Below are 23,159 nucleotides of genomic sequence, written 5' to 3'. Positions count from 1 at the left end.
TTTGAGTCTGCTGTTGAGCTAAAAGAGATGCTCCTTTAACTCAGGTTGTAGAGGCTTGATTGCTTAGATTAAGAGGTTCCAGGTTCAATCCCTACTAATGGTGCAGCTGGGGGCATTATTACAATTGTTGTTATTCCTAGAGGAGTGGGAATAAGTTTACTCCACTTTCCACTTTGAGCACTCCATTTGCACCGTTCTGGATTTATTACATCTTTTTTTTTTTTTCCTTTGAGAGGTCAAGACAGGAAATAATTCTGTCCCCTTCAACCTCTAGAAGCAGGAGTTGTCAAGGGAACTCAACTGCAAATTCTATTAACCCATTATAGATTCATAGATATTAAGGTAAGAAGGGACCATTATGATCATCTAGTCTGACCTCCTGCACAATGCAGGCCACAGAATCTCACCCATCCACTCCTGTAATAAACCACTCACCTATGTCTGAGCTATTGAATTCCTCAAATCATGGTTTAAAGACGTCAAGGAGTGGAGAATCCTCCAGCAAGTGACCCATGCCCCATGCTACAGAGGAAGGCTAAAAACTCCCAGGGCCTCTTCCAATCTGCCCTGGAGGAAAATTCCTTCCCGACCCCAAATATGGCAATCAGCTGAACCCTGAGCATGTGGGCAAGATTCACCAGCCAGATACCCAGGAAAGAATTCTCTGTAGTAACTCAGATCCCACCCCATCTAACATCCCATCACAGGCCATTGGGCCTATTTACCATGAATAGTTAAAGATCAATTAATTGCCAACATCATGTTATCCCATCATATCATCTCCCCCATAAACTTACTGAGTCTAATCTTAAAGCCAGATAGGTCTTTTGCCTCCACTGCTTCCCTTGGAAGGCTATTCCAGAACTTCACTCCTCTGATGGTTAGAAACCTTCGTCTAATTTCAAGTCTAAACTTCCCGATGGCCAGTTTATATCCATTTGTTCTTGTGTCCACATTGGTACTGAGCTTAAATAATTCCTCTCCCTCTCCGGTATTTATCCCTCTGATATATTTATAGAGAGCAATCATATCTCCCCTCAACCTTCTTTTGGTTAGGCTAAACAGGCCAAACTCCTTGAGTCTCCTTTCATAAGACAGGTTTTCCATTCCTCGGATCATCCGAGTAGCCCCTCTCTGTACCTGTTCCAGTTTGAATTCATCCTTCTTAAACATGGGAGACCAGAACTGCACACAGTATTCCAGGTGAGGTCTCACCAGTGCCTTGTATAACAGCACTAAAACCTCCTTATCTCTGCTGGAAATACCTTGCCTGACGCATCCCAAGACCGCATTAGCTTTTTTCACAGCCATATCACACTGACGGCTCATAGTCATCCTGTGGTCAACCAATACATCAAGGTCCTTCTCCTCCGCCGTTACTTCTAATTGATGCGTCCCCAGCTTGTAACTAAAATTCTTGTTATTAATCCCTAAATGCCTGACCTTACACTTCTCACTATTAAATTTCATCCTATTACTATTACTCCAGTTTACAAGGTCATCCAGATCCTCCTGTATGATATCCCGGTCCTTCTCTAAATTGGCAATACCTCCCAGCTTTGTATCATCCACAGATTTTATTAGCACACTCCCACTTTTTGTGCCGAGGTCAGTAATAAAAAGATTAAAGAAGATTGGTCCCAAAACCGATCCCTGAGGAACTCCACTGGTAACCTCCCTCCAGTCTGACATTAGATTGAGGGTGACGTGTTTTCCTCACTCTTGAGGGATAATAGCTTGCATCTCTGCATAAAAAGGGAAGGCAGCTGGCTGAGACTGGACACGCAGGACCAATTTAAGTCATCAGTAATTTAGAACAACAGCAATCCGTTTATAAAAACATCTATCTTGCATGCAGTGGCAGCGAGCTATGGTCTGTTCCTCACTGAAACTGCCTACCAGTTCAGGTTCCTCTTGGAGGAGTCCTCGGACCATAGCTAAAGACCCTGGAGCAGCTTAGTCCATCTGACCCCAACTGCAAGACATGTTCTCAAAATAAGATCCATCCATGGTTGACCTGACACAGCAGCTGTTTCCTCCCTCACACGCCTGGCTTCAGACACACATCAGTGAAGCTAAAGGTAAAACACATGCTTTAATTCATGCCTTTGGAGTGAAGGTGTATTTAAAGGACACATATAGCCAGGGATCGTAGCTGCCCTGCAGACTGGCCTTGGGCTAACAGTCTGTCCAGGTAACTTAGCCCTGCCTCCTGTGCACTGTGTCTCATTGGGTGGGCAATATATAGTTCTTTACCTCTGCCTCTCTTCCAGAACCTGGCGCCAGCTATCAATTGGATGCCTTTCCTCACCACTGTGTTCTACCCAGTGGAACTCAATGAATCCGAGCCAGTGGTGGTCTATGCCAAAGAGTACTTGGAGCAGGTCTCCAGCCTCATCCAAGCCACGGACAGATGGTGAGAGCTCTTACCTCTGAATGGCAATGCAGGTATAGGAAACATCGTGCAGGATCCAGTCCGCATACCAAGAAACACTTAGGGTACGGTACTGTTATACCCTGCAAGAGATGGCAATAACCTCTCCACCAATCACATCTCTCCCACATCAGAGGGGGCTTACGGAGCAAGGTGCCACTCGGGGTATGTCTATGCATACGGCGCTGCAGCAGCCCAGCTGTACGAATACAGCTGCAGCGTGTCTGTGAAGAGGCTGTATGCCAACAGGGGGCTCTCTCCCGCTGGCATTAAAAAAACCCCTCCGCAAGCTGCAGAAGCTATGTCATCAGGAGAAGCTCTCCTGTAGCCTTAGGCTATGTCTACACTAGAGAGTTTACAGCGGCATAGCTACACTGCTCTGAGGTCTCCCGTGTAGCTGCTCGACGGGAGAGAGCTCTCCTATCGACATAATTAATCCACCCCCAACGAGCGGCAGTAGCTATGTTGGCAGGAGAAGCTCTCCTGCTGACATAGAAATGTGCGCACTAATGCTATGCCGGCATAATGTATGTCTCTCGGTGGGGGTGGAATATTCATCCCCCTGAGTGACTTAAGTTTTGCTGACATAAGTGGGAGGGATAGCTCAGTGGTTTGATCATTGGCCTGCTAAACCCAGGGTTGTGAGTTCAATCCTTGAGGGGGCCATTTAGGGATCTGAGGCAAATATTGGGGCAGGGGGTTGGACTAGATGACCTCCTGAGGTCCCTTCCAACCCTGATATTCTATGATTCTATGACACAGCCTTAAGTATAATGCCATACCCTAGCCACTCCCTCAGGGATGCTGGGTTTATCCACACTAGAAATGCTACAGTGACACAGCTACACCGCTGTAGTGCTTCAGTGTAGACACTACCTACAGCAACAGCAGGGGTTCTCCCAGTGGCATAAGTAATTCACCTCTTCCGTTGACCTAGCACTGTTTACACCAGGATTTGGGTCAGCTTAACTATGTCGCTCATGGGTGTGGATTTTTCACATAGCTGAGTCGTCCTAACTTTGTAGTGTAGACCAGGCCTTGGCCAGCCAGAGGTGGCCTTGGAACCCAGGAGTCCAAGTGCAGCCGTTCACAGTGCTACCAATGCTTCTGTGCTGTTTGCATCAGGAGGCCATGTTTGGGGGAGGGGGACCGGAAAAGTTTTGGGACACTTTGGGACACTGTAAGTCAGAGCAGAATCCCTCCCTTAGGGCACCAGATACTGTGCCAGGGCACCGAGTGCTCCCACCCTCTTTCTTTTGCTGTAGTAGAAAGAGAGCCTAAGATATAAGCCCTTGTATAAGAGGTCTGGTATGAGGCCTGAACTAAAGTAGTGGGCAAGCTTTGCTGATATAAAGCAAAGTTAGCAAAAGCCAGGCTGTGGGCAGATGTCCAGCTCTCTCTGTCTGCGTGCAAGGTCACAGAATCTGTCTGCGCAGAGGTGGAATGGCACACAGAGAGAACACACATGCAGCCAAACATCTGACTGCCGATGCAAAGACCTTCTTCCTCGCAAACACCCCTGTGTAGTTTATTTGCAGTGTTTTAACCCCTCCATCCATACACAGCAGTATCTCCACACTTTTATACACCATATCTCAACTTTCTAACCCCTTCTCCAGAAGCTGGGGGCGGGGAACTGGTCCCTCCTTCCAGAGAACTCCCCTTGGTCAGGCCCTGCTAGCCGCTATTTCTTCTGCTTCTCCTCCCCTTGCACTTCCTTCCTCTGCTTTTTATCCAGTCTCCTTGTTCATGGGCTAATTAGCTCATTAGCTTCTCTCCCCCAGTCTGATCTGGTAATGGGGAACTCCTCTCCTTAATCAGGCCCTCGCAGTGGGCCTGACTGATTAAACAGTGACCAGAGAGCTAGTGGGTCAGTGGCTGATTCCCAGCACCCTGTCACAGGGACCAAATGGCTGACCCCCTTGTAGAGCAGAACAACAAAGGTCGGGGGGGACTCGACTGCATAGAATAGTTGGGAACTTCCATGTTTTGTAGAAAATCTTTTAATTCTCTTTTCCATTGCAGCCTCCTGAACAGCTACATGATCTGGAACCTGGTGAGAAAAACCAGCTCCTTCCTGGACCAGCGTTTCCAGGATGCAGAGGAGAAGTTCATGGAAGTCATGTATGGGACCAAGAAGGCGAGTCTGTGGGGGAACAAAGGGGAGAAGGGAGAGAAACTAAATAACAAAACACGCGTCATTACCCAAGACAGTCTTCAGTCCCCACCCCCAAATCACTGTGCCTCCTAGCTTAAAATCTTCCAGGCTGCTCTCCTTCAGCCTAGCAGGTCGCTCCAAAGGGCTCCCACTTCCCACGGTGATGGAGGTGCTCCACAGCTTCATCCATACGTAGGAGGAGACATGGGCTTTCCGTTTACGGGGGGCTGCCCTTCTGATTTGGCCGGGCCGCAAGCTGTTGGCATGGAGGAAAGGGCAGAAATTCCTCCATTTCCTCCCCGCTGCGGGAAGGCCTGGCACAGGGCAGTTCCCTGCTGCTGGCTGTAGAGAGTGCTGGCCCAAGAGTTGCAGAGTTTGGGTGGGGTGCCTGGCCCCATGCAGTCACTTGCCTTGCCTCTGCCTCCTCACTAAAGACTGGCGGAGGCCACCTCAGTCGTTTCACAATGGATCCAGCTGTCCAAAGATATAGGGTCCCCACCCACTGCACGGAGCTCTTTGTGAAGTGCGGGAGGTTGCACCACAGAGCTGCCGAATACCACTGTAAGAGTGGAGCAGGGTCGCTCCCTCCTCCAACCAGCCTGTGAAATGACTTCCCAGCCCACTCACAGTCCCTGGAACCCTGACTTCTTCCCAGGCAAGCGGTTAGGACCAGATGCCTGGAAGAGGGAGGAGTTATTTTGCAGTCTGGCCCAGCCTGGCTGAACTGCAAATCCATCCAGGATCACCTGGATGACTGCTCTTATCATGCTGAGATAAGAGCAGCCTCTGAAGCACTCGGACAAGGCATGAGACTGGTTTTGTCTGCACCTCCGAGGGGAAGGAGATGGCAAGACAGGGGAGCCTCTGGGCCTCATGTGGTCCTGGGGGGCAGGCACTCACCCAGTCCCATGGTGGGAGGGTGGGAGGAAGGAATGGGACAGCAGGGCATAGAAATTACCATCTCAGGGGCGCGAAAGAGAGGCCTTAGCAGCCTTGAGTGATGGGAGTGTCTCTCTGAAACTCTCATGGCTAAAGTAAGGGAGAGCGGGAGGCGAGATCCCCTCTGCTTCCTGCAGGCCCGCCGACAGTGGGGAGCAAAGGGGGCAATTGCCCAGAGTCCCGAGCGATTTAAACCTGCTTCCTGCCCACCCTCACTCCGCACCGCTCCCAGAAGTAGCTGATGTCCCTGTGGCTCCTGGGGAGGGGGGGGGTCTCTGCACGCTGCCCCCGCCCTGAGCGCAGACGCTGCAGCTCCCATTGGCAGTGCGCGGAGGACCCCCTGGGAGCTGCTGCCAGAGGGGTGTCCCGGTCGCTTTCGGGAGCCACCCAAGGTAAGCGCCAACCTCCTCACCCCCTGCCCCAGTCTAGAGCCTGCACCCAAACTGCCTCCCAGAGCCTGCACCCCACACCCCCTCCCAATTTGATTGGGGATTGGTCCTGCTTTGAGCAAGGGGTTGGACTAGATGACCTCCTGAGGTCCCTTCTAACCCTGATATTCTATGATTCCTGCACCCAAACTCCCTTCCAGAGCCCACACACCAACCCCCTGCCCCAGCCTGGTGAAAGTGAGTGAGGGTGGGGGAGAGTGAGCGACAGAGGGAGGGGGGTGGAGTGAGCAGGGGGCAGGGCCTCGGAGAAGGGGTGGGCCGGAGCGTGGTCTCAGGGAAGGGAAGGGGCAGGGGGCGGGGCAGTGGTCTTTGGGTTTGCGTGATTAGACCGTTGGCAGCCCTACCGGGCGGGCATGTGGGAGCCCTGGCCGTGCCGGCAGAGCGCACCCATCAGCAGAGCTGGCAGTTCTCTGGGCACCACCCAAAATTCAGGTGGACCCTGTCCGCGCAGGCGCGGCTTGTGTGTGCGAGGGGGCCCACTGACTATTCTGCCCTGGGACCCGGAATTGCTGTCAGCGGGCCTGGCTTCCTGCCTTGGCTAAGCAGTATTCTTTCCCCACACACACGCACAAGTGCCCTTCTGTCCCCACACAATCCCCCACACACACAGAGCCCCCCCTTCTGTGCCTCTCCTTCCGTGGCTTGGCTAAGCAGGACCCCCAGCTCCTCCTCCGTAGCTGGTGCACTGAAAGCACCCTCTGCTGTTTAACCCACGGCTCCCAGCCCTGTGTCAGAGACCTCTCTGCAAGACCTGTGTCTGGCAGGGTGCAGGAGTAACTGGTTTAATCATTGACTCTTCTCCCCCCACAGACCTGTCTGCCACGCTGGAAGTTCTGCGTCAGCGACACAGACAACAGCCTGGGCTTTGCGCTGGGAGCCATGTTTGTTAAAGCCACGTTTGCAGAGGACAGCAAGAAAATAGTACGTCCCCACCTCCTACTGGATTACTGGGCTGGCTCGCAGGCCAGTGAGGAGTGACTCTAGAGCCAGATGGATTTACTGTCTCTCGAGTCACCTTGCATGTGAAAGTGAAACTCCCCAACATGGTGTTTAAAGCTTCAAACAACAGCACACTGTGGACCCCATAAATGCCTCTGGAAAATCTGTGTCTGGGGGTGGAGGAAAAGGGTTGGTGGTGTGCCCCGAATCAGTCACAGCTCCAGCAACTAACTGCTGCCTAGCCCCTGCCACCACCAAACCTGTATAATGGGGAGAAGAGAAATCCCTAGTGTTTCTGTAGCTCTTCACAGGGAGCTCTTGCCATTTCCTAGATGGGGAAACTGAGGTACAGAGGGACATGACTGGTCCAAGGTCACACAGTGAGTTAGCAGCAGAGCTGGAGCAGAACCTAGATCCTCTGGCTCCTAATCCTGTGCCCTACCCACTGCTCCATGCCATTTCTTGGGAGATGAAATGCAGTTCTTCTGTTTGGAAAGGGACCATCTATCTCATCCCCAGACTATCCAGTGCAGCAGACTGAGGACATTGTCCCAAATGGACATGCCGGATTGTCATTACATGCTGCAGGGTTACAGGCCATGCCCTAGGAGCAGATCTCACCAAAGCTGGAGAGGCTGCACACTTAAGGCTCCCTCCATAATGTCCCTTATGCTCTCAGTGACCTACTTAACTCACCTCATCCTTACAGCCTCCTGGCTAGATGATCAAAACCCACTTTCTTTTTCTGACCTACGTTTGTCCTTCTTTTGGCAGAGCCCAGCACACACGTACACCAGCCCCCATTGCACCTAATGGCACTTGAGCCATCTTGACCTTCTTGTGTCCTGCAGTGGCATCCTCCCATCAGCAGCAGCTCTGCTCTGGGGGGCGTTTGCTTCTCCACGGCTACGTGTGGGTCCCAAACAAGAACCAAGCCACTAGTTCATTGTTGCAATCTAGCAGTTTCAAAGTAGGTCATGTTTTTAGGAGTGAATTCTGGACAGCACCCCAAGCATCTGGGCCCTTCACATCCTGTCTACAGCTGGGTCTGGTGGGGGTTGTTTCTATCTGCCCACAGCTATTTCAAGAGACTTTTACTTAGTCTTTGATCCTGTTGAGCAGGGTAAATATTTGGGCTTCCAGCTGACACAAGACCTCTTATTTTGTCTAGGCCGAGGAAATGATTACAGAGATTAAAACTGCCTTTGAGGAAAGCCTGGCTACTCTGCAGTGGATGGATGAAGAGACGAGGAAATCTGCCAAGGAGAAGGCTAGTGGTGTTTAAGCAAGGCACAGTCTCCCCTCACTCCGTGCCTTGGGGGAGCTCTGTACAGCCCCTAGCATTTCCATCATGAGATTCCAACTGGTTTCAAGCAGATCTTGGCATTTTCCTTTTGCCTCCTCAGAGCTGGGGAGCTCTCACGTTAATTTGTTTTCAGTATTTATTACCCATCCTTGGCTGTTGCCTTGCTAGCCTGCAGGGGTCCAGGGCCATGATCGTCTAAACACCGTAAATTGTAAATCCCAGTAACCCAAGATTTGTGATCCCATAAACGTGTGTAGACCTCTCTGCCTAACAAGGCTAGGCTCCAGTAGGTGACACATGGAAAAGACTCAAAATGAGGGGGACACCGATTATTCATGCAAGAAAGTTAAAAATTATGTGGGATCCCTTCCATCCATGTAAACCCCCCTCTCCGTGGCCATGGTTCCAGGAGCCTGCATATCTGATGCAAATAATTTTCAGCAATAGAAGTGAGTTGTGGGGAGTGACACAGATCTGGACGGAAAGTAAGGAACTTGAGATTACCATGTGTGACAGCCCTTGGAATTAGAGCCCTGTGGTCACGCTGGACTCTTTCCCCACCTACCCTGAACAAACCCACAGGATGTGCACAGATCAGAGGAACAGCCTTGTGCGACCCTTATAAATTACTCTTCTCTCTTTCCAACTTCAACCCAGGCAGATGCAATCTATGACATGATTGGCTACCCCAAGTTTATCCTGGATCCCAAGGAGCTGGACAAGGTGTTTCATGATGTGAGTTGATTGGCTACACACTCCCATGTCTGAGTTTCCTCTACTGCTCCTCTCTTGCCCCCCACTGTAGGAATCCACTGGGGAAACTTCTGCCCCATGTGAAATTCTGATACAGTAGCCCTTACAAATAGACCAGCCTCAAAATTAAACCTCCATGATTCAAAATGTGTCCTAAACCAATTGATCTGCGGCCAAGAAACTTAATATTGCCAAAGTCTCTTATTATTGTTGCATGTGTTTAGGGCCCCCATCACTGCAGTATCTGGGCACTTGATGAATTTAAGACTGGGTTCCTTCTAAAAGGAGAAACTCTTCTCCACTTCCTATTGCCCTGTGGAGAGGACTCCTGGCTCCCCTTCCACGTGGCAGGCTCAGGGGTCCGCGCTCCCAGCCCCCTTGCTGCACGGCGGGGCTCAGGGTCCAGGCAGCTGGCTGCCACACACACACACCCCCAACGGTGGGGTCCAGTGGTCAGGGTCCTAGCAGCCCCCCACCCACTCCCACAGCGGGGGTCATGGTCACCACGCACCACTCCTGGCTCATTCTATGGAGGGGTCTGAGGGCACTGAGCATAGGGGTTTATGGGTGGGGGGCACAGTGTTTCTCAAACTGCAGACCGGCTAACACTTTCTGGGCCGCATATAAATAGGTTGAGAACTACTGGTCTAGGTCGTCCCCACAGTCCGTGAGTGAACTCTTTGGTCAGGGCTTGCTGGGAAGAGAGTGGAGCTGGGTGTTATCTGCCTGTGGACAGCCCTGGAGTCTGCAGTGTGTCCTCATGCTGTCCTATCGCCAAACGTCAGCATTCCTAGGAACGGGGTGAGGCTGAGCCCTGAGGGACACTGTATGTTAGATGCCTAGAGACAGAAGAACAGCTGCCCATTGCAAACCTTTGAGACCTGTTTGCAAGGTACAGATGCCACTCTGCGATGCACTCAGATACTGTAGTGATGGGCACTGTATGAGCCCCTAGCCAGACAGCTGCAGGGTGCAGACAATAACAGCAGGGGATACTGGTCTCGGGTCACACTGGTGGCTCTCTCTCCAGGACTGATGGGTTTGGGTTTTGCAGTATGAAGCTGTCTCCAGTCTCTACTTCGAGAACGTCATGCAATTTTATAACTTCTCTGCCCGAGTGGCCGCTGACCAACTCCGGAAACCTCCAAATCGGGACCAGTAAGTCCTCCCCTGCCCTGCCTTTCCCTGCTAGGGGTTGGGGGAGTCTCCTCTGAGACGTGGGGACATACTCTAGGCCCTAGATTATACAATTAGTTTCAACATATTTACACAACCTGGGGACTCAGTGCTGTGTAACTCAGCCACAGTCTGACCAGTAACTTGGTTTGACTTCTTCCATAATGATGCTACAGCACATTGATCTAGGGACTAAAATCTCTACGGCATCCAGTTCCAGAACCGCTGATAGCAAAACAAAAATCCATCCCTTTCCATCGTCTCAGTGATTGTGCTCAGAACACATGTATAGCTGGTCCGTTTGCTAACTGGAACACCTAGGAGTACTTCTGCTCTCCCATGGGCTGCTATTGGTACTACTCACAAACTGCTCCTCACCCCAACGGTGCACAGAGCTCGGAGCAGCCTCTAGAATACCTCTCTTCTCCAGACCGCAAAAATCAAGCATAGTGCTAAGGTCTGATTTACATCCATTAGAGCCTTGGGAACTCAGCTAAGGTCTCTCTTCTTCATCAAGTGCTGTCCCTGTGGGTGCTCGACTTCAGGTGGCAGTGCGTCCCGGCACCGTCAATCGGAGATTTTGTTAGCAGTGTCTGGTTGGGGCGCACGTGCACAGTAGCTGTCTCGTGGCGGTGCTGACGCCATCCTTGGCTTTAGATGGAGTCCGTTAGCTCTCTACCTATAGCAAAAAAATTAGATTTAGATTAGATTAGATTTTAGATATTTAGGATAGTACTTATATTGTTAATAGTTAGTTTAAGCTTGGATTTAAGTAGATGGTTTTTCATAGAATATCAGGTTGGAAGCATTCCCGCACAACATGCTCGTCCTTGACATATTCAGAGCAGCTATGTGGGCATTCGAACACACTGTCGCCGATCATTACGCAATCATGCTTAGCTCGAGAGCAGATGCTAAATTAGGCTGCACAGTCCTAGCAGTAGCTACACAATCAACTCCGAAGCCCCTTCCATCCACATGAGGGCACTGCTCTACATTCACCTGAAGTGGAGCACCCACAGGGACACCACTTGATGAAGAAGAGAAGGTTACTCACCTTGTGCAGTAACTGAGGTTCTTCGAGATGTGTGGCCCTGTGGGTGCTCCACTACCCACCATCCTCCCATCTGCTTTGGAGTAAGAATCAACTCCACGGTAGAGAAGGAACTGAGGGGGTCAGGGCATGCGCATGCCAGAAGAGGCATCAGTGCCGCCATGAGACAGTTACTGCGCACACACACCCCAACCAGACACTGTTGACAAAATCTCCGATTGACAGCACCGGGACACACTGCCATCTGAAGTGGAGCACCCACAGGGACACACATCTCGAAGAACCTCAGTTACTGCACAAGGTGAGTAACCTTCTCTTCACCTTGTGCCTACATAGTCTTTACAAAATCTCTGAGTTGCATAATACAGTTAAAACCCTATTTCCTCAGCAAAACCAGCATACTCAACCAACCCTAACCTTCAGACACATGCATATCTCCCCTCCATGTTTGCTGGAGATAGCATTGAGAGCAGGGAGAGTGCAGGAATAATTATTATTAATTTATTTGTATTTTGGGAGCACCTAGGAACCCCAGGCATTGTGCTAGGTGCTGTACAAATGTAGAACAAAGACTGTGACTGCTCCAGAAGCTTTACAATCTTTTGTAAATATCTTTCCTGTTTTCTCAAAAGAAGTGAGCAGGCAAGGACCTGGGAGAGATGATGCAACAAGCCTGCCCAACAAGGAACTCCCTGCTCAGACCTCCCCACCCAAGAGTTATACTAGGAGGGAGGTGTGTGTTATGTGACTGGCTGACATCTGTATCCCCATCTGGTCAAAATACTTTAGTGCTCTGGTTCCCTCTCGTGGACAGTAGGAGTATTACACTTTCTTCAGGCATCCGTATTTCTGCAGCTTTCTTCATTGGCTGAAGATTCGGTGGTTCTTTGTCTCTGACTGTTCCTTGGTCTGCGACAGTGAATCCTGCAGTCCTTGCCCATGGCCCTGATTGCCATATATGTTCCTGTAGTTGCTAGGTATCCTAGGAAGCTTCAGGGGACTGTGGGGGAGGCCAGGAAATACCTGTGCCTTGTGCCAATCTCCCAACGTGAGAGGGGTATGCACCTTCCAGCCTGGCTGTAATGACAATCCCCTTTGTCTCCTGCAGGTGGAGTATGACCCCTCCAACAGTGAACGCCTACTACTCCCCCACCAAGAATGAGATTGTGTTCCCAGCCGGGATCCTGCAGGCTCCTTTCTACACCCGCACCTCCCCCAAGTACGAACATCCTCTTGCTCATCTGCTGCCCCCCTCTCCCAGTGTTCTTTCCCCACTCCACCCTGCCCCCTAAGCTGGAGGGGGATGCGGAGTGGGGACTCTGTCGGCGGCAGCCCAGTTGGAAGATGGTGGATGCCTCACACACCTCTGTATCCTGGTCTACAATCATCAGTAGCTAAGGAGGGTCCTTTCCTGAGCTGGGGGCTAGAAAACAGCCGGGGAGGAGTGCTGAGGCTCAGAGAGATTGCACTGGCTCTGCCAGACTCATGCTAGGAGACTCCGTGGATCTTGATGCCAGTGCACAAAGAGCTGCCAGCTTTGCCAGGGACAGTGGTGGATGTGTGCTCTTTCAGCACAGGATCTGGATCTTTCCCCCCGAGTTAGTCTAAGGTTCCCCCTTTTGTCAGGCCTCTTGCCTAAGGAGACAGTGAGGGATTCGCAACCATTTTTGACCCCTCCCCGTCTTGTGCCGCCCTCCCCATTAACAGGTAAGGCATCTCTCTGGCCAGGTCCAATAGAACAGTAGGACAGACCAATAGAAGGTGGCCTAGTGACAGGTCTGTGCAAGATGGAGGGAAACCCAGCAAAACTGAGGAAAGGCACCATCCCCATGATTCCCAGTCTGGATGAGGCCACACCTTCACTTTCTTAGTTCTTCTATGCTGGCACCTGCTAGACATGCAACATTATGGGCTCATACAGTCTTGTGTCTAATGGTATCATGGAAATAAACATGCCTGGCTAGCTGCAAAGTGGCTCATTTGGGGCCTAGAGAAGCCACAGAACATTTATCCTTGTGGCTGGGTGTCCAACGGCCTGAGGGGCTCTGTGATCAACTCTATATTTCATAAAAGCGGCAAAGAGTCCTGTGGCACCTTATAGATTAACAGACATATTAGAGCATAAGCTTTCATGGGTGAATATCCACTTTGTCGGATGCATACCCACTTCGTCAGATTTCATAGCTTCTCCTAGGTCCCATTGCTGGAACTGTCTGCTGCCCCCGGTGGAGCATGAAGGGGGCTTTTTAAAAATAGGTTCAGATTTCCCTCTGCACTTCAGTCATTTACAGAAAACACCATAGAGCTGTTTAATGGAGGTTGGCAGTGCAGCAGATTCATTTTGCAATTGGCGTTAATAGGAAGACGTAACAATTTCAATATACATGGGGCTCGGTGTCTCCTTAGGACTCTTTCTGTCCACGGGGGAAGCCAAGGCAAGAGGAGCAAAAAAGTGGGGTAATGAGGAGCAGCTCATAGTCCAAGTGAAAGCCGCCTCCTAGTCCAGTTCCCCTACCCTAATGCTCCGGTGGGTAGAGTCACAGGGCCTGTGTGCAGACATTAGTAGGCAATGGCCTTAGTGAAGCATGAATCCTAATACTCTTTGTCCTTCTCACACAGGGCACTGAACTTTGGTGGCATTGGCGTCGTTGTGGGCCACGAGCTGACTCATGCCTTTGATGACCAAGGTGGGCAACCTGAAGACACCTTATTTCCTGTTGCTTTCTCTCCCTCTTCCTCTTCCTGATGGAGCTCTGTTCTCCTCTTTGTTGAAAGGCTTCCAGTGCCAGGAGTCAAAACTAAACTCGGGTGGCCCTCTGTATCAAAGAGCCTTCTCAAAGTGGATCTTGTGAGATGGGCCAGAGCCATCCCTCGTGTAACTCCAGTGACCTGCATGGAGCTACACCAGGTACAGATCTGGCCCAGAATGTCTAAATATGTTTGACATCTGAGACTCTGCCCAGTCTCTGAGGTGGAAAAATCTAACTAGCTGAAAGAAGGCAAGAGGAGTTTTTCTTTGCTGCTTTTCTGCCAGAATGAGGAAACCTACATGTGGCTCATTAATGGTGAAAGCCTTAAAATTGGACAGTCAGGCTGTCATGGGGTGTGACCCTTCTCCTAGCTTCTCCCCACAGAAACTACACTGACTCCTTTGATTGTGCCTTCACCATGCCCTTTTATTTTGTGTTCCTGCACCAATTTCACAACAGTCCTTGTGCAACAGCCTGTTTTCAATATTCAGCTGGCTTTTGGCCCTCTCACCAGGGCCTGAGGGTCACCAAGGACTCCTTGTTCCGAACCTCTGTCTGGCAAGACTCAACTAGCCCTGTTCCTCCCTCTCCCCTTCCTTCCCCTTGCTGTACCGCCACTTATTGCCCAGGGCTGATAGGGTAATTGGTTCAGCCAGGCAGCTTGGTTGTGTAATTACCCCATCAGCTTCCTACTGGGGAACTAATTATTATTCAAGTGATCAGAATGCAGGCTCACCTGTTTGCATCCTGCACTCTGTCACAAGAGCGTATCTTACTAACGCCAAAAGCATTTTGTGATGATCTGTTGCACTGGACAGAGAGCTGTTCGCAATCTCTTCCTGTGGGATTTATGGTGGTGCAATAAAATAACGATCAATAAGTTCAGGAGGTCTCAGAACTCGCTTCTCCTCTCTGAAGAGGCCATGCCATTGCTAGTATACTCACCGCATCTCCAAGCCCACAGATTGTGTGCTCTGATCTCAAACAACACCCCCACCACACACACAGGCTTGGTTCTGCCAAAGGCCGTCTCAGATGAAGTATCTTCTAGTTCCAGTGTTTCACTTGGTCTGCTCCTCTGCAGGGCGGGAGTATGATAAAGATGGAAATCTGCGCCCTTGGTGGAAGAACTCCTCTGTGGAGGCCTTCAAGCAGCAGACTGAGTGCATGGTGGAACAATACAGCAACTACACTGTGAACGGCGAGGCAGTGAATGGCAAACACACTCTGGGAGAGAACATTGCTGACAACGGGGGCCTCAAAGCTGCGTATCGGGTAGGAGTCTAGTACAGGCACAGTCTGGTATCTCTCATTGCAGCCATGGCTGTGTGGATCCTTTTGTAGTCCTAGACTTTCCCCTGATGCTATAGCTGGAGAGAGATTCCTGGTAGGACAGTGATGGCAAGGTGAATTGCTCTAAGAAAGTGTAAAATTCTGAGCTCCTTTTCTAGGCACTGTCCTATCTGTGGAAAGGGGTGGGCCATGACCATATATAAGTCTTCAGGTGACTCTTGGATTTGGGATCTGCTGTCCTTGGACCAGGAAATTGTAGACCTGACAATCTACAGCCCATAGAGGGTGGATGTGCAGGAGAGGGCTTTTGAAGGAGATTCAGGGGAGGGAAGAACCTGACCATTTTAACTGGAAGAGGCTTTAACTCCTCTCCAGATCCTCCCATTGGCAATGGCAAATGTAGCAAATGTGGTAGGAGGTGATGAGTCTGCCTTGATTGGATACAAGTTTCTCCCTGCACAACTCTGACATGTCACACTACCTCAATGGATCCCCATTTTGATTTGTTTCCTGTAGGCCAGACATAATCCTGGGTGTCACGGGTAGAACTAGGAAAAACTTTTTGGATTAATCATTTATTTGCCAAAAAATACAGTTTGGGGTCAACCAAAATTATTCACAGATTTGGTTCAAATTTGGCAAATAGTTTCAGCTGAAAACAAATGAAAGAGTCAAATCGGTTCATTTCAGTGTTTTCTAAACAAAGCAGTTTGACTGATGCTTCATGTTGAAATTTAGCTAGATTTTTTTTAAAGGTAAATAATCCCCAAAAACTAGCCACAACAAAAAATTTAGGGGGGAAATTCTTTAGAGTTCAATGATATATTTCATTCAACCCGAAAAGATTTTTGTTTTAGATTTTTCATGTCAGCCCCTGAACCAAAAGTCAATTATTTACTCAGCTCTAGTGGTGGGTTTATTTTGTGCTTTCTCTTCCCTTCACAGCCCCTAGGGCTGTCTTAGATTTGTCTCTGGCTTTCTGTGACCAAATGGAAAATGGGCACGGGGGAGACTCTTGCAATGCTGACATTTCCCTCCCTGCCAGCATGTGCCATGGAGACTGGACCGGTTTAGTCCATTAAGGGTTAATGCTCCCATGGCTAGCTGGACCAGCATTTTGTACCCCCACAAGGCAGTGGGAGTGTCTCTCATCCTCTAACTCCATCCACTATGTACTTCTACTGATGCAGGTTAGCCTCTGTTCTCTCCTGCCTACAGGCTTATCAAAACTGGGTGAAGAAGAATGGGAATGAGGAGGCTTTGCCGACACTTGGCCTCTCCAACAACCAGCTCTTCTTTGTGGGATTCGCCCAGGTGAGTCTCTGCCATCCCACAACCCTTTGTTCTGTCTCCAGGTGCACTGTGTGAGCTGGGGAATAGCAGTGGCTCCAGCTGCTGGGTTAGCGGGAATGCAATTTTCAGCAGACTCCACTTTGTAGGGTGGCAGTGCCCCTCCCATCTTCACCTCCTCCCAAACCCCCTTCAAAGTTCTAGGGCATTCCTTTTCCTGAACTGAGTCCCCACATCAGTGACTGAGATGTGCGCAATCAGACCTAGGGTCACAGTAGGAATCATGAACCAGAGGCCAGAGCTTAGTGTCAAAGCATGAGTCAGGAACCAAAGCTGAGGGTCAAAACTGGATTACCTGGAGTCAGGGAAGGAAGGAGCAGGAGCTATCTCAGTCATGGGCCAGTGCTTTGAGCAACCACTGAACTGCTGCTGCTGTTAGGCTTACGAGCCAATCTGCTGACTTCTCCAGCCAATCAGGTGGCATAGCCAATTAAGCAGTCTCGTACCGGTCAGCTGCACTCATTAGGTTGCCCAGAGACTGGCTGTGCTGCAGGCCCTGATTCCTGACCCGTCAAGTGGCAGAGGAGTGCAGCAAATATTAGTCTTGATGTATTGTGAAGAGAGAGATGCATTACAGTCAGTGTGGAAAGCCTGCCTTCCTATAAAGTAGGGGTGGCCAACCTGAGCCTGAAAACAAGCCAGAATTTACCAGTGTACATTGCCAAAGAGCCACAGTAATACATCAGCAGCCCCTCATCAGCTCCCCCCACACCCACTCCCAGCGCCTCCCACCCACTGGCAGCCCCACCGATCAGTGCCTCCCCCTCCCTCCCCGCACCTCCCAATCAGCTGTTTCATGGCATGCAGGAGGCTCGGGGGGGAGGGGAAAGAGTGAGGGCATGTCAGGCACAAGGGAGGGGGTAGGAAGGGATGGAGTGGGGGCAGGGCCCGTGGCAGAGCCAGGGGTTGAGCAGTGAGCACCCCCCAGCACATTGGAAAGTTGGCGCCGGTAGCTCCAGCCCCGGAGTCGATGCCTGTACAAGGAGCCGCATATTAACTTCTGAAGAGCCACATGTGGCTCCGGAGCCACAGATTGGCCACCCCTGCTCTAAAGCATCTGGTAAAAGGCAAGATAACAGACTTGACAAGCCAGCTGTTTGATGCATTTTGACAAGTATAATGCTCATTTTGCATCAAAGTAAGATATACACTCCTGCAGGTAGAACAACTTCAGGTTGCAGAAGTCTCTGGGTGAAGCCCCTTTGCTGGTGTAATGATAAGGTTACTTACAACACACTATTCATCCTCCAGATGTGTGTGCAATGTGTGGATCCAGTGCGTGGTTGCTGGTAAACAAGGGAGACCAAGTTGGGACTCAAGCTTCATGGAAACTTGTTTGTATCAGTAGTTGTTGTTTCCTATAATAAACTCCTCCTATTTAAGAAGATCTGTGATTTCCATATGTCATGATAGCTGGGACAGAGACACTTTTCAGCTATAATGAAGCCCTTGAGCTAACTCCTATTCCCTTGCATTTGCAGGTCTGGTGTTCGGTTCGCACCCCGGAGAGCTCCCACGAAGGACTCATCACTGACCCGCACAGTCCATCACGTTTCCGAGTCATTGGTACCATCTCCAACTCCAAAGAGTTCTCTGAGCACTTCCACTGTCCTCCCGGCTCCCCTATGAACCCCCAGAAGAAGTGTGAAGTTTGGTGAAAAGAAAAGGACCAGGAAATAGTGGAAACCAACTTTTGGTTTATTGTTCCTTCATCAAGAATTGAATTTCCCAGGCTCTCTGCTCAAAGGGCAGTTTCTTCTTTCAACGAACTGTCAAACTCTCAGCAGGAATGGATCGCTGAGCTCTAGGTATCATCTGCGATTCTATCTACTGTGAAAACCTTTCTTAATCTCACTCACTTGTGAAATGTCTTTTTTTTTTTTTTTTAAACCTTGCATAGGGTGTGTGTATATATGCATGTGTCTGTATGCCTTGACCCATATTTACACATACACAGTTAAGCCCCTGTCCTGTCACAGGCTTGAAGACTTTTTCTAATTGATAAAGGGAGACCCACAGATGAAAGTGATAACTGGTTTGACTGTGTATCGAAATATGCCCAACATACACTAATCTCTCCAGAGACACATGTGCATATATATATATATATATGTGTGTGTATAAAATATTTTTAAATATATTTTTGGGAAAATATTTTTGAACATTATGAAATACACTGGAAAAGTTCAGGGAAAATGCATTTAAAAGCCTTTTTTTTTTAAGCAAAAGGATTAGTATATTTATTACTTTTTTAAAAAAGTAGTGCAACTAGATATGAGAATTTCAGTAGAGACCATTCCACTGAAACACAGGAGACTGAAGGGTGTCACTGAGGCAACAAATTAACTTTGCAGCCCTGGAGACCAGGATTCTTACTGAACCCCTCGGGTTGCTAACAAGATTGAAGAACTGCCCTTCTAGTCCGTTGTGGACACTGGTCCAGTGCACAGTTGGAAGAGTCTGTTCAGAGCCAGGACGGCAATAGCCAGCTGTAGCTAGCTGGAATTGAGCAGCAGTAGAAGACGGTGAGGGTAAGTGCCATGAGAGAGGTGCATGCACTTATAGTTGGGTGACAGGCCCTGAACATATCTCTAGAGCTTTATTTGCAGGCAAACGCTTGCAGGTCTTGGAAGCCATATTAAGCTCTGCTGATGTACAAGGTCCATTACAGAAAGTCTCTCAGAACAGGAAACCAAAGAGAGATTCATTCATTCTATAAACTTTCCATCTGTCTTGAGTTGGTGACAAGGTGTTTCCTCTCTCCTCTCTCTTCTCCTGCCCCCTGCAGCAAGCTAAGAGCAGCACGCTGTGACTTGGATACACTGGGATCCCAGCCACCACCTAACTTGTCTCCAGGCAGCTGTACTTGGGTATAGTGAAAGCTGCATTGTAACTTTAAACCTTCTTGGGCCATCTTTAACTTCTGGATACAAAGGGAGAGGAAGGCAGCCAGCTGCACTAGATTATTAAATTATGAGCTCTCTCTTTGTCTTACTGCTTTAGAACAGCCCAAGCATAGACCAACCCTCTGCATGTCATCATTATTACTGCTGAAACCCGCCTTGCACAGTGTAGCTTTGGTCAGGCACAGATGTAAGTCTCCTTGGGTTTTGCTGTTTGGCTGGCAGGCTGGGGAAACGGCTCTGTTCAGACAGCTCACAGACCTGTGACGGCTGAGGCCTCTCTCCTGTGTAAACAGCTGGCCAGTTATTTAACAATACTGCTAGCATCCCCTCTGAGCAGCTCCATAAGGGGATAGTTGTAACCACAGGACCCCATGGTCCCTGGGCTGGTGGAGATCATGTGGAATGTGGTGGTTCCTTGGGCATTCCTCTACCATCCCAGCCACAAAATACCCCCCCCCCCCGCACCCTTCAACTGCCTGGTGGACTGGCAGTCCTACCTCTTCTGTGCACAGTGGCAATCCATAGGAAAAAAGGGTGGGAATCAGTAACCTCAGAAAGGGGTGGATGTTGGCTATGCACCACCCTGGGTAGTGCCCAATGACAAATCCAGCCTAGAGCCCTTCCAGGGCCTTACAAATGTTCAGTGTCAGCTGTGAAAGCAGCCTCCTCCCTCTGGACTGGCACAGCAGCCTGAGTATATGCACGTTTGCTCCAGCATGGAGTTCAGCCCACATTTCCGGCTCAGAGTCTGCACAAATCCCAATCTTGGATGGGAAAAAGGGAATCCAAAAAGCATTAAACCCCCAAGAGCTATGGAAGGAAGGTGATGGGGGAGCTCTTGGTGCCATGGCCCCCAGGGAAAACAGTTTGTTCAAGTCTCTCTGACTTACTTCATCTCGCTCCCTTTCTTCTTATTTCCATCCAGTCCCAATCATTGCCGCTTCCTTGGACTCTTCCAAGTTGAAATGCCTCCTTTCCCATAAGCAAGACGTTGGAAAGTAGCCACTGGTGTGAGCACTGTGGAGCTGGAGTCCTCAATTGATTCTGATGCTGAGAAGGCTGGGTCGCAGGTTGGCCGGCTTACTGTGTTGCAGGTATTAGCCAGGCTCGCCATAGTCATTGCTACGTGCAAGAGAACCCAGCGCCCTGCAAGCTGGGAAAGGCTAAGCACGTTGTAGGACTGTAGAGGCTGGATGTCTCTCAGCTGTCTGGGAGATGGAAGAGCTAGTCCCCACCCCCTTCTAACTGGAGATCTGGCAGGGGCTGGAGGAGTCATTCTGGATGGGCAGAGGCACAGATCTGATGGTCTTGCTGGGGCAAGTGGGGCAGGTTTTCTTTCAAGTATGCCTAATGAGCCTAGAAGCCTGTGGCCTGATGGTTAGAGGAACCAAGAACCCACCGTACCCATTTTGTTCAGCGTGAGGGGCAGGTGCTTCACAGCGCTGAAAATAGGCCATGAGCGACCAAGAGTAGGCTTAGCTATGAAGAGTCTCGTCTGCTCCTAGGCAATGCATTTGTCCAGATTCCAGATAATGAATGCAGAGTAACTCCTGCTGTGTTCCTGTCTCTTCCCTAAAAGCCATGGCCTCGTTTCAGGCCCACCCTATGGGCTTCTGTTAAATTCCTGTCTTGCAGTCTCCTAGCCACAGGATTGCCACAACACTAGCTGCTCTCTGCATGTGAGCCTGTGGGCTTGGGCACCGTGGCCAGATAAGTTGTCCAGCATTGCATGTGGCTCTTCTGCATTGCTAGGGGAATTTTTTTCCATGTCTGCCCCTTTCTTTCCTCACAGCCTCCAGTGCAGAGCAGGGAGGATTTTCCTAAGCAAACTACCCAAGGTGAGCCCACGGAGCGGGGCTCAGTGCTGGGAGAGCTCTGTGGCTCACTAGGTGGCTTGAGGCCTTTCACACAGCAGATTTGTTAGGCAGAGTCCTAGCATCTCACCCAGTGCCAGCCTTGGGATGATTTCTTCTGCTGTCTATCATGTAACCCTATGTGCTCCTCCCACAGGTAGTCTAGTCTCACAGCTAAACCAATCTGGGATGGGTTACTGGAGTATAGGAACCCGATGATCGCTTCAAGATGTGCTGTCAACTCAAAGCGCTGGAAGGGGACAGGGAGGTCAGGACTGTGAGCTTTCAGAGCAAAGGAAGCCAGTCCCTTCAGTTTGTGCTTCCAAGACACCAAGGGAGCTGGCCTGGAAAGAGCCTATAGAGACTATGGGCTGTGCAATAGTCTCTCCTAGATTTTAACAGGAAACTGCTGACAGTAACGGGTTCCAGTCTGTTTTCCTCCAGCAAGGGGCACAATCATACTTTAGACAAAGGGAAGGACTTTTAGGGATTTTTAGTATTTATATGTTAAAGGAGGGATTTTTTTGTAACTGTTTTTTCAACATTCATTGTGGCGCTTATTGTAATTGAAATAAAATACTTGTTATTGGGTTTGAGGCTTTGTCTGTCTCTTTTATTGCTGCTCTGATTCCTGCAGGCCCCAGGGCCTTCTCACCTGGTTGGTCAAGGTGAGTCAGTTCTAAGCATTGACAGTGTGGTTTGTATTGTATGGGACATCAGTGGGATCCCATGCCTAACATGCAGATGGGTTTATACAGTAATTCCTCGCTTAACATTGTAGTTATGTTCCTGAAAAATGCAACTTTAAGCGAAACGATGTTAAGCGAATCCAATTTCCCCATAAGAATTAATGTAAATAGGGGGGGTTAGGTTCCAGTGAAATTTTTTTCACCAGACAAAGGCTGTGTATACACACACACACACACACACACACACACACACAGTATAAGTTTTAAACAAACAATTTAATACTGATACACAGCAATGATGATTGGTTTCAGAGTAACAGCTGTGTTAGTCTGTATTCGCAAAAAGAAAAGGAGTACTTGTGGCACCTTAGAGACTAACCAATTTATTTGAGCATAAGCTTTCGTGAGCTACAGCTCACTTCATCGGATGCATACTGTGGAGAGTGTAGAAGATCTTATTATACACACAAAGCATGAAAAAATACCTCCCCCCCACCCCACTCTCCTGCTGGTAATAGCTTATTACATTGTAAGGAGAGTGGTCATTTTAGATAAGCTATTACCAACAGGAGAGTGGGTTGGGGGGGGGAACCTGGATTTGTGCTGGAAATGGCTAACCTTGATTATCATACACATTGTAAGGAGAGTGATCACTTTAGATAAGCTATTACCAGCAGGAGAGTGGGGTGGGGGGAGGTATTTTTTCATGCTTTGTGTGTATAAAAAGATCTTCTACACTCTCCACAGTATGCATCCGATGAAGTGAGCTGTAGCGCACGAAAGCTTATGCTCAAATAAATTGGTTAGTCTCTAAGGTGCCACAAGTCCTCCTTTTCTTTTTGCGAATACAGACTAACACGACTGTTACTCTGAAACCTATCTAAAGTGATCACTCTCCTTACAATGTGTATGATAATCAAGGTGGGCCACTTCCAGCACAAATCCAGGGTTTAACAAGAACGTCTGGGGGGGGAGGGGGTAGGAAAAAACAAGGGGAAATAGGTTACCTTGCATAATGACTTAGCCACTCCCAGTCTCTATTCAAGCCTAAGTTAATTGTATCCAATTTGCAAATGAATTCCAGTTCAACAGTCTCTCGCTGGAGTCTGG

At 49.5% G+C, this 23,159-nt stretch overlaps 1 protein-coding gene across 2 annotated transcripts in view; it reads left to right on the top strand.

Annotated features, from left to right (window-relative positions):
- ECE1 (endothelin converting enzyme 1) overlaps window positions 1–21,945 on the top strand; it is a 112,158-nt gene extending 90,213 nt beyond the window's left edge. For both annotated transcript variants that reach the window (XM_074934002.1, XM_074934001.1), the window contains 12 exons: window positions 2,274–2,416; window positions 4,460–4,574; window positions 6,791–6,901; window positions 8,091–8,189; window positions 8,883–8,960; window positions 10,033–10,136; window positions 12,317–12,427; window positions 13,828–13,895; window positions 15,043–15,233; window positions 16,470–16,565; window positions 18,083–18,409; window positions 20,433–21,945. In XM_074934002.1, the coding sequence (XP_074790103.1) occupies window positions 2,274–2,416; window positions 4,460–4,574; window positions 6,791–6,901; window positions 8,091–8,189; window positions 8,883–8,960; window positions 10,033–10,136; window positions 12,317–12,427; window positions 13,828–13,895; window positions 15,043–15,233; window positions 16,470–16,565; window positions 18,083–18,259 (1,293 nt within the window). In that variant the 3' untranslated portion in view covers window positions 18,260–18,409; window positions 20,433–21,945. The remainder of the gene's footprint in view (window positions 1–2,273; window positions 2,417–4,459; window positions 4,575–6,790; window positions 6,902–8,090; window positions 8,190–8,882; window positions 8,961–10,032; window positions 10,137–12,316; window positions 12,428–13,827; window positions 13,896–15,042; window positions 15,234–16,469; window positions 16,566–18,082; window positions 18,410–20,432) is intronic.
- Window positions 21,946–23,159: the final 1,214 nt, after the last annotated feature.

Source organism: Natator depressus, chromosome 18 (genome assembly GCF_965152275.1).
Source record: "Natator depressus isolate rNatDep1 chromosome 18, rNatDep2.hap1, whole genome shotgun sequence".
NCBI classification, from domain to species: domain Eukaryota; kingdom Metazoa; phylum Chordata; order Testudines; family Cheloniidae; genus Natator; species Natator depressus.
Note: the sequence above shows the minus strand (reverse complement) of the source record. Positions and strands in the feature narration are given on the sequence as shown.